The following is a 12036-nucleotide window of genomic DNA, read 5'->3' as shown; positions in this document are numbered from 1 at the left end:
GAAAGCAAGATAAAAATAAATTGCCACTGCATGGCTTGGAGGCCATTTATAATCTAAAGGAGAATGCTGTTTTATGTAGCAGAAAAAACTTTATAGGGCAAGAGGTGTCAGAGTTTGAAAATTCAAGTCAAGGTAGAGGGTGATAGATAAAAAGATCTGGTAAAAAGAAGAGGATCTAGTTATCTTTTGGGAAGCATCCCTAAACTTTGAAAGATAACTTTTCTGTCTCAAAGATTATTGGTGCTTGCATTAATGGGATTCTTGGTTGTGTAGACATCAGAGCTGGGTTAGTAGTACATGGTGTTTTTCCAAACAAATGACATCATTACTTTGTAATTGCGTATCATCATACATTTTTAAGTTAAACTAAACTTTCTTTCTATTTGTAGGTTTGCAATTATCGATCATCATCATTTTCTGATGTAGAAACTCATTTTAGAACATCTCATGAAAACACTAAGAACTTGCTATGTCCATTTTGCCTCAAAGTTATTAAAATTGCAACACCCTATATGCATCATTATATGAAGCATCAGGTGAGATTTACCAGTTATTTGTTCATGTTGTTTTAGCAAAAAGATAGATTATGACTTAGAACATTGGTTAGATTTGCTCTAAAAGAGAAGCAACATTGTTCCAAATGACATGATTAATTTTCAGTTTCTGCTGAATTACTTGTGAAACTTCTACGTGTTTTTCCATGCTTCCTTTCTGGTGATGTTGTGGCTCATAAATGAAAATTCTGAAAGATATCTAGAAATAGGAAACCTAGGATTGAAGGAAATAAGGGAAGGTGAGTGGAATATCCAAAAGATCGGATATTTCAGGGTCTAAGAGTGGATATGGGAATGTTTTTGAAGGTATTTATCAAGAACAGGGGAAAAGATGAGTTTGAACTGAGAAAGAAAAGACTTAGGACTCAGAATCTTGTTTTCTTTTTTCTCTTCAAACTTTGTTTCTACTTTCTAGCCCCCTTATTATGAGAAGACATGTTGTCATCATTGACCAGGAGTGGTTTTTTATAGCTACGAGTAATAAAGGAAACAGTAATAGCACTTATTGCTCTGTATATGAACTCTGCCAAAGAACTATATTTAGGTCATAACTTGTTTTTTGGATGACTTCTGCCAGTTCTGCTATGTAATTTTTAGGACCCAATATTAGTACTTATCCCCTTCTCTTGAATTCTGATGTTATGCTTACTGGTTCCTTTACTGAAGCAATTATACTTGGTTTGCACTGAAAACTTTTATGTAACACTAATCCTGTTCTTGAGTGCTTGAAAGAGCAACAGTGCCTTTGCCAAAATCAGAAGTCATTGGGTTTATTGAATCTGACATATAAACAAGTTTTGCCACCTCACTAATCAGCTCATTACACTTTCTTATTGTTGATTAAATTGGCGTGCCCATTTATTCAGCATTGGTTGCTCACTTTGCTTTCAGTTATAGTCATTAGATAATCATGAAATTGATTGTGTTTTTTAATTGGGAAAGATCACAGAAGTAGAATTTCCAGATGAATTTGGGATCACCCATGATGTGACTGGGATGCTACCCATCCTTGAGAAGTTCTGGCAAGATCTTTCTATTCTAGGTTTCCCCAACAGTGTTCCATCAGGTGTTAATAGATGTTTCCCCCCAAATTGTTACTGGTAAATAAATTTGGTAAATGTCTTTGTTGTTAGTGCCGTCAAGTCAATTCTGACTCCTAGTGACCTTGTACACAGCAGAGCAGAACCCTGCCCAGTCTTTTTGCGCCCTTCTCTCACCTTCTAGTGTTATATCAGACAGTGGTCTGCTGCTATTCATAGGGTTTTCATGGCCAATTTTTTGGAAGTGGTTGGCCAGGTCCTTCTTCCCAGTCTTAGTCTGGAAGCTCCACTGAAACCTGTCCACCATGGGTGTCCCTACTGGTCTTTGAAATACTGCTGGTGTAGCTTTCAGCATCACAGCAACACACAGCCGCCACAGTATGATAACCGACAGAGGGGTGGTATGGTTCTCTGATTGGGAAACAAACCCCAGCTGCTGCGGTGAGAGCTCCGAATCTTAACCGCTAGACCACTAGGGCTGGCTGGTAAAGGCATAGTTTTACAAAATTAAGCAGTTTTGTTTGTCTGTTTTTTAAAATAAGACTCCTCAGAGCTTTTAATATGCTAATACATTGTAAATCTCCAAGCAAAGGATATAGTATGTATTATACCCCAAATTTATTTGGCCATTAAACCCTTTATTTGCACTATACTTATTAACATTTCTTGAGGAGCAGAGTTTGGGAAACACTATTCTTGGTAGTCTATATGTCATCTTTGGCCTCTAATTTTGAAAGGGAGAATGAGATATAAAACAGTAGTTCTATTTCATTATGGGGCTTTTCACATAATTTTTCCCACATGCTTTACTAAGCTTCAGAGTGAGATGTAGTTGTAAGAAGAGTGATAATTATGAAAGAGATGTGTGAGTCTACTATATGGGCTATGTGATTTATAATCAGTTTTTATACCCTGAGTTTTATGTCTTAACTTGCCATGGGTGCCCAATTTCCTTTTTTGTTTATTTGGAGTACCTAGGAGGTAGACAGCCAGTAGTAAAGGGGGGGAAATTTATTAATAAGAAAGATCAATAAGCATCCTTCAAGGTGTTTACAATTTGTGTAATTATTTACAAAATACTGGAAAACTATAGCTGAGCAAGATTATAAACTTGTAATCGAGATGACATTATTAGTGTGATATTAGACAATAAAAATTGTTGACTCTATGGCTCATTTTATTGTCTTTGAAGACTTTGGTTGTAACTTTTCTTTAAGAGGTTATATTATTAAGTCTTGGGTGATTTTAGAGCTAACAACCCAGTTCGTATGACTTTTAAGAAATAATGAAAGTGATTTCCGATGTGTTAAATATGCTCACTAGATCGTTAATAAAAATTATAAGCAGTTAACATATGTAGTCACTTACCTTATGGCAGCAGTAGGGGCTTTGTATGGATTATTTTGTTTAATCCTCACAATCAGCCTGTGTATATTATTATTTCTAATTTATAGATGAGGAAACAAAGTTTTAGAGAAAGTAACTTGTCCAATGTCACATAGCCTAATAAAAAGCAGAGTTAATATCTAACTTCAGAACCCAAGCTTTTACTGCTCTACCACAGAGTCAGATTTCACATTGGTATTTAGGTCTGACTAATTACATATAGTCAGAATTACCCTTAAATCCATTTAAGTCTCCCAAACAATGTAGTATGCTCGTCAAAAAGTTCAGCACAGTTATTTCTCTACCCTTGGAATAGATCACTATTTCTTTAGTTGAACATCATGTTATTAAAAAATGTACTGTATCTTTATCACTCTTAGTGCATCAAAATGCGTGCATACGTTAAGAGAGATGTGCAAGACTTGTCTCTAACTAAGGGAATAGTAGATTTATGTATTCTATCTCAGGGCTCTGGACAAATGTTCATTGAATAGAATGGCAGACATTTTGAACTAGTTAAATTGTATCTGTTGCTCATATGCACTTTCTCTGTCAGTCTTTTGCTATCTCACTATCCATTCAGTTAACAAATATTTATTGAGTGCCTTACTATGTTCCAGAGGCTCTTTTAGGTATTATATAGCAGTAAACAAAACAAAGTTTGTATTATAATAGAGAAGGGTGAAAAATAAGTGTGTTTATGTTTGAATGTGTATGCATGGTAGCTGGTGATAAGTACTGTGGAAGGAAAATGTGGAGGATGGGGAGTGCCGAGGATTGGGGAGGTGTTGAGAGTGGAGGAGTGGTTATTGTTTTATATACAGAGTGGTCAAAAAAAGCCCTCGCTGAAGGAAATAAAGGAGTAAGCCATGTGGAAATCTGGGAGAGGTAACATTATGTAGGCAGTGAAGTGAGTGTATACCTGGGGGATTCAAAGAACAGCCAAGAGGCCAGTGTGGCTGGAGCAGAGTAAACTAATAAAAGGAAAAGTAGTTGGAGATAAGGTTGTAGCAATAGAATACAGGCCAGTTCATGTAAAGCCTTGTAAACCAGAATCAGGACGTTCATTGGAAAGCCATTGGAGCATTTTAAGCATGTGAAAGATCTGCCATATTTTAAGATCATTGGTATCTATGGGGAAAATAGACCGTAGAGAGGAAAGAACATGACGGGGAGAAGATAGGAGATACTTACAGTACCCAGGTGAGTGGCTTGGACCAGTATGGTGACAGTGGTTGGAGGTAATGAGAAGTGAAAGATTATGAAAGTTTCTGAAATAGAGCTGACAGGTTTTATTAATGGGTTGGATATGGAGTGTGAGATAGAGTGACCGAGTGTTTTGTCCTAAGCAGCTGAAAGAATGGAGTTTTCATATACTGTCATGTGGGGAAGACTGAGGAAAGAACAGATTTTTTTTTTTTTTTTAAGGCAGGGAGGTAGGGAGAAAAGCCAGAATTCAATTTTGTCCGTTTTGATTTGAGATGCATATTAGACATCAAGTAGTGATGTCAAGTAGGCAGTTGGATAGATAGTATTTAAAGCCATGAAACTGGGTGAGGTAACCTAGGGAGTGATTATAGCTAGAGAAAAGATTTCTGGGAACTGGATTCTAGAGAACTTTCTTTGTGTTCTGTTTTCTTAGTATTTGTTTCTTGGCCAAGTTTTCTCTTTTTCCTCTTCTTCCGTGAGGACATACAAGTGAATCTGTTTAATTTGCCTGTACGTATGATATAATCTAATGCACCACACTTCTAAGATAGTCTTAAGATACAGCTAGAATAGGATTACAAATATATTATATTTATATATTGCTTTGAACTTTGTAAAGAACTTAGGAAATGCCTGCTGTGTGCCAGTGTGCTAGGTGCTTCCCAGTCTATTACCGTATTTGAATTCTATGAATGTTGAGTGTATTTAAATGGAAATAGTGATATATCTGGCAGATTGCAGCTTTAAAGAAAACATAAGAATGTATTTATATGTCTTTTAAGTTTATATATGTATGTACTTAACATGTATATAATTTTTAAATTAATGCATATAGGTAAAGATTGTAGTTGATATTCTATAGCAGAAAGAACATTGGGTCAGGATTCTGGCAATGTCACTAACTAGCTACGGGGAAATGATATAGGTTTTTCTTGGGTCCTGTTTCCCATCTGTAGAATAATAGCAGGATTGGGTTTGAGGAGGGACTCAGTCAAGAGGTCTCAACCAGTAAGTAGATTGGGAATAATTGTCCTGATTTATACCTCCATATCCAATGTAGTAGGCACTAGCCACCTGTGGCTATTTAAATTTAAATTAATTAAAATTAAATAAAATTAAAAATTCAGTTCCTCAGTTCACTTGGCACATTTCAGGTGCTCAATAACCACATGTGACTAGTGACTACCATATTGGACGGTGCAGTTCAAGAACACATTCATCATTGCAGAAAGTTTTATTAGACAACACTGCTTTATGCAGCCATTTCTATAATAACTGTCTTTGAAATGTCTGGTTAGATATTTGTTTCTTATACCAACTTGTCAACCAATTGGAAATAGCAAAAATTAAAAAGAATTTACTTTTTTCTAGGATAAAAACATAGTATAACTCATTTTTACAGTATCGTATATTTAAATGCTTTAAAATTACAATTAAAAGAGCTTTCACACCACTATGGAGAGAACTTTCATTAGAACCTATTGATACAACTTTCATGTTCAATTTGTGTATAGTAACAGACATTTTTGAAACTCAAATACTAATGCAAAGAGTTTTAAGAAATGAAATAATATTTTGCTATTTATGATGGGAGATATAAAATACTAGTTTTAAAATTATTTAGATGTCATTAAAATTAAATCAGAGCAATTTCAGGACACAGGATTTGTGGTTGCAGAAATTATTTTTCTCCTCTTTTCTGTTTTCTAAACAGAAAAAAGGAATACATCGTTGTACAAAATGCAGACTGCAATTTTTGACGTGCAAAGAGAAGATGGATCACAAGACTCAGCATCATCGAACATTTATAAAACCTAAACAACTAGAAGGATTGCCTCCTGGAACAAAAGTGAGTTCAAATATGTTATTTTTTAACATTTTATATGATAATAGAAATTAACTCCTGCCTGGTTTTATCTACTGAATATAATACTTTAAAAAATGATTTCTGATTTTTATTAAGACTTTAATTTTGGGTTTTATCATTCTTATGTTAAGGAAAAAACTTAACCATTGTTTTTTGGTCAGTAGTGTGTGCTATGCTAGAGTGGTATTTCTTTGTAAAAAGTGCAACTAGATTAACTGTTCTCTGGGTCAATGGCTTGTGTCAATATTATATAGCCTATTTTTTTAGCCTTTTATATATCCTATTCCAGTTGGCTGTGTGTATGTTGGTTTTATCTGCTAAACTATAAGATGCTTGAGATCAAGAATCATGTTTTATTTATCTTTGTGTTCTCAGCATCTGGTATAGTGCCTTGAATGCCATAGGTTCTCAGATGTTTATTGAAGTTGTTATTACTGAGTCTGCTCTCAAGAAGAAAATTCTGCTGCTGGATAGCATTATATTTTAAGTGAGCAAACACATGTCTGACTGCATACTGATGATTGTAATTTGCTTTTCCCTTTTTGCCTTATATACCTCTGTTTTCTCTGACTTCTTTATATACAGTCAGCTCTTGAATATTTGCTCCAGTGGAGGGAAACAGAGGCATGGATAATCCAAAGTGAAATAATCCCCAAAACATTTATATTTGGCTTTGGGTACTTACCTTTGAATGTGGGTATGTCTGTTATTTGAATTAACTAAAACAATATAAAGCCATGCTCTGAAGACCTAGAGCAAGAGAAGCTATCCAGCATCCTTCCCTGCAATCCATTCATTCAATGCTGGGACTAGACATGCAGAGCACTAATGTAAGCAGTGCAGTCCTCTCTCATATTTTCCCTTAATAATAGTAGTAATAATAACATTAATAATAACTAAATACTAAATGTTTTTATAGCACCTTAGAATTAGGCTTTTGATATGCTTTTTCATGCATTCTATTATTTAATCTATACAGCATTCCAGTGAGGTAGACAAGGCAGATATTGTCCCATATTATAGATAAAGAAGCATAGAGAGGATAAATTACTTATTCAAGGTCACATGGCTAGGAAGAAGTAGTATGAGATTTAACCTCAGGTCTTTTGATTCCTAGTCCAGTGCTTTTGTATGATACCAAAGCACATGTGATTTCTTAGGACTTCCTCGTAGGCTAGTCCTCAAATACATGGGGGGAGTATAGTCAAATGATTAATGAGAATGTTGGTAGGCATTTGTGTTTTCCATTGTCAACCAAGAAATATAATTTCTGAATACTAAGTGATAAGTTCTATATTAGTTCCCTTTAAGGAAATCCTAGATATTATTAAACTCTCCATGCAGTATAATGAATCGATGTAACCCTTCCCATAACCTTTGCAAACATAAATCCTGCCCAATGAGCAAGAGGAGGTCACACTTGCTGTAGACCTGTTTGTTTTATGGTTGTTGAAGTGTTAATGCAGGCCTTTCTAGAGTTAATTTTTAGGCTTTGAGATTTAAATGTTGACCTCTATGTTGGTGAATTTTTTTAGTTATATCAGAGCATAAAAATAGCTATGGAATATGCTCTTTTAATATTCATTTAATTTGCATTAACTCCTAATTATCCGTTAATAACTGTTAACATGTAACTGATATCAATACAAAATGTAATATTACAAGTGAATAAATATTAAGTTTAATTTCATTTCATTGGTATGAACATTTAGAATAAATGGAAGACTTATCCAATTACAGTTTATACTTGCTGTTTTCAAAATTCTTGATGTTTAACTTTTTGTTATACAGTGATATTTTAATACTAATGCAAGGATTAATTTTCTAAAGCGAATATTATCTTCATTTTTGTAGGTTACTATTCGAGCTTCAGTTGGACCTCTTCAATCAGGATCTTCAACTACACCTTCCATTAGTGCAAGCACTTCTACCCTTCAGCTCTCACCTCCAAGGACTAAAAATATACCTGCTAAAAATCCCACAAAATCTATCACAAGTAAACCTAATACAACTAAATCCAGTGCAAGTAAACCTAATGCAAGTAAGCCTAATGGAAGTAAATCTAAATACAAATCAAAAATCTCTAATATGCAAAAAAAACAAAGCACATTGGCTAGTAGCAATAAAAAAAGTAAAGTCAATACAGCATTGAGGAACTTAAGGTAATCTTTTATTCTTGATATACAATACTAATTTAAGTATAAAAACTTTAATATAAATTTACCCTATTACACAACTCTCTTGTGCATTAATATGCTATCACTTACGGCATAAAGGCCAAGCGAAGAATAAAAAGCTATTTTTTTTACCACTGTTGAATAGTACTATGTTTTTTCTATAATCATTGTCTGTTACACTGGTATTGTATGTTGTGCTTATATCTTGTGACGTTTGAATTGGTTAATTTAATCCCCTTTATTCCAAAACATTACACTTATTCTAGCTGTTGTTCCATAGCAGATTTTCAAATTATAAGTCTCTGTTTAAAGATGTTAGTTTAAACACCTTTGCTTTAGTTACTAGAGCATTAATAAGGCTCTCCCTTATTATTTTTGTTTTAAAATATATTTTTATTATTTTCTTTATATCTCCATAAGGTATCGTCGGGGAGTACACAAGTGCATTGAGTGTTGTTCCGAAATAAAAGATTTTGCAAACCACTTTCCTACATATGTCCACTGTAGTTTTTGCAGATACAACACTAGCTGTAGCAAAGCCTATGTAAATCATATGATGAGGTAAGAAGAGATGAACATCTATAATTACCAATTAAAATTATAGTTCAGCAAGTTTATTTTTTGAAAACAGTTATCCTATTAGAAGCCAATTTTTTTCTTCAAGGATCTAAAATCAGTAGGGAACTTCTAGGATAATGCTTGGTACTATTTTCCAGCTTGTAATTGTAACTCATAAAATTACTGGAACTAAAATTGTAAGAACAGTTGGACTAATGAAATGAGGATAGGCCTGTTAGGGAAATAGTTTTTCTATGGGAATTTTTTTTTCTATGGAACTTTCAAAAATGGTTATTTTCAAAGATAAAAATTTAAATGTTTTAAATATATTTACCAAACAAATACATGTAATCTCAATGTTATTCTCTTCAAAGCAATTACTTTGAGAGACTCTTCCAGGATTTTCAGTGATGTTAGGAACTTTATTGGGTCCGTTTCTCTCTTACTTTGTTGCATCCATCAAGCCTTCTATCCTTGCATTCATTCAGTGAAATGAGAGACTATTCCAGTCATGATGCCACTGTTGGAATTCTTTTTCATTAATTCATTCAGCTTAGATTATTTGAGTACCCAGTATTTACTCTATGCAGAGAAAGCCTTCATAGCCTGTATTACTTTCATTTGTAGCTCATTAGTAGGGGCATCCTTCAGGATGGATTTTTATTTTTTAAAAAGTAGTTAGAAATTGTTCAGATATAAACCAGTTAGGTTTATTATTGAAGTTGTTCCATTTTTTTAAAAGTTATAATTAAAGTATAACTAATAAAAGTGATTTTTCTTACAGATAATAACATGACCTCTCTGTTACTTTCCAGTCATTATCAGCTACTCCTTTCAAGGATTCTCCCACCTTTCTTGATGGCTTTAGCACTTTTCTCATGGTTTTTTCCTCCCCTTGATGATTAGTCTGACCTCATGGTACCTTGACTTCTTTAGTGCCAGCACTTCACATCAACTTTTAAGTTATTGTACCTCCGTCCTTGCCACAGTACCGTTTTAATCTCATCATATACACCATTCATTTCTTTTGAATTCCCATTACCCAGTGATTTTCAGGCCTTTGACTCCTTTCTCCAGTCCACCAGCACCTATCTAACTCTATAGTCAACCTCACCCTCGGGATCATCTGTTTTGATTGCTGCTTTGCTTTTGTTCTAGAATCCTTCACACCTTCAGTCATGCTCACCTGGCATAAAGGCCAAGGTGAGACTTGAATGTCTTCATCTTCTGAACTTTATGCTCAGTTCTAGACTACCAGATGGTGCTTGATTCAATCTGCTCTGACTTCATGATCTGTAACTTTGGGTCCTATCTTTTTATTTTTAAATACTTCTTTATTTTTACCCTACAAGAATGTCTCTTTAAACCTTTTTCAGTATGCTAAAGGTTTTATTTCAATCTTTTAGTTGTTAACCTGGCCTGCTAAATTACTCAGTTGGGGGTCATCCTTTTTTTTTTTTTTTTTTTGGTGATGAGAAAAAGGCATTTTATTTGTATAGTATTTAATAATTTGTCAAGCACTTTTCTTGAAATTTCTATTATGGTCTTCACAAAAAGCTCATAACACAGGGCTTATACTGCCCATCTTTAGTTGGATAAATTAAGACTCAGTGAAGGTAAGTGAGTTTCACAAGGCTGCACAACTAGTAGGCAACAGAACCAGCACTCAAATTGAGATCTTTTGACACAAAATTAAATTTCTTTGCACAATAGTATTTTACTTCTGTCCTCCCTTGCAGTTCTGTAAGTCCTAATTCATGACTGCTTTAGCCACAGAATATCTTTGGGTGGGAGATACCCATTTGTGAATCATACACAGGTTACACAGCCTTCTAGTCTATGAATTGACCAATCGCAATGACTGTCTTTTATTCTCTAATAGTCAAGTGTCATAGCCTATTCTAAAGTAATAACAATGGCTAACACTTAGTGTGTGCCAAGTGTTGTACTAAGCACTTCACATGTGTTAACTCACTTAAAACTTGCTTTACAATGACTCTATGATGTAGGTTTTGTTTGTTTTGCCAACTCTTCCCTTAACTTTATTTTTTTCCAACCTTATTGAGATATAATTGACATATAACAGTGTGTAACTTTAAAGTGTAGAACGTATTGATTTGATACACTTATATATAGCAATATGATTACCACCACAGTGTTAGCTAACACCTCCGTCACATCACATAATTAGGAGGTCATCCTTTTAATTAATCTTTTCAACCTCAAATTTTTTTCCTGTTTTTATTTCTTCATCCAGACATTAATCTCAGAAATCAAACATGTTCCACTTCTCCAAAATTAACCCTGTCCCTTATCTCCTCTAGTTCTTCCACAACCTTATTCAGTTAATTTGCAGCTTCATTTTTTCTCTCAACCAGGTTCCTTCTGTTTACAAACATTGTTTTAAGATGAGGGAGATTTATTTCTACTGCTTACTTTCCTTATTTCTTTTTTTTTTTTGGTGAGGGAGATTGGCCCTGAGCTAACATCTATTATCAATCTTCCTCTTTTTTGCTTGAGGAGCATTGGCCCTGAGCTAACATCTGTGCCAGTCTTTCCTCTATTTTCTATGTGGGTAGCCACCACAGCATGGCTCGAAGAGTGGTGTAGGTCCGCGCCCAGGATCCGAACCCGCAAATCCAGGCCACCAAAGTGGAGAGCGCTGGACTTAACCACTATGCCACTGGGACAGCCCCTTACTTTCCTTATTTCTTGTCTTCCCCTTACCATCAACATTTGTAAAAAGTGTTTGTTACTAGCTTATTTGTGATTCATTTCTTTACCCTTTAATTTGAGTATCATCCCCAGCTACCAACTAACACTGGCCTTTAAAGATTATCTGTCATGTACTTATCAGCACATTTGTTCACTTTTTTCATTCTTACCTACTCCCTGACTTCTTAGAGTATTTGACATTGTTGTCACTCGTTTTTGAAACTGTCCCCCTCAGCTTCTGTTAGACTGTTAGCACTATTTTTCTTCTTCCTTTTTGGCCACTTCTCTATGTCATTGCCTTTTCTTCAACTCTTCTTATCTCTTTACCTTTCCTTTCTTGATAACCTAACCACTGACACTTTTCCCTTTCAACTTTATATCTTTAAATTTCAATCCTTAGTTTTCCTGAGATCCAGCTATGCATTTCTAATTATTTTATGGGTATTTTTATCTTTGACTCACTGGCATGTAAAACACAAATAAGCCAAACATTATCATCTGTCCAGAATTCACACAACTACCACCCAAAT

The 12036-nt window shown here is 34.5% G+C and overlaps 1 protein-coding gene across 7 annotated transcripts in view; it reads left to right on the top strand.

Moving 5' to 3' along the window:
* ZNF280D (zinc finger protein 280D) overlaps positions 1-12036 on the top strand; it is a 222862-nt gene that overhangs the window by 158137 nt on the left and 52689 nt on the right. For 6 of the 7 annotated variants that reach the window (XM_087427624.1, XM_087427606.1, XM_087427628.1 and 3 more), the window contains 4 exons: positions 390-536; positions 5904-6038; positions 7911-8218; positions 8654-8794. In XM_087427624.1, coding sequence (XP_087283750.1) covers positions 390-536; positions 5904-6038; positions 7911-8218; positions 8654-8794 — 731 coding nt within the window. The remainder of the gene's footprint in view (positions 1-389; positions 537-5903; positions 6039-7910; positions 8219-8653; positions 8795-12036) is intronic. The other variant, XM_087427618.1, reaches the window with a different exon arrangement.

This window comes from Ceratotherium simum, chromosome 3, assembly GCF_057802395.1.
Source record: "Ceratotherium simum simum isolate JZ-2026a chromosome 3, ASM5780239v1, whole genome shotgun sequence".
NCBI classification, from domain to species: domain Eukaryota; kingdom Metazoa; phylum Chordata; class Mammalia; order Perissodactyla; family Rhinocerotidae; genus Ceratotherium; species Ceratotherium simum.
The sequence above is the reverse complement of the archived record's forward strand: the minus strand, read 5'-3'. Positions and strand labels throughout refer to the sequence as shown.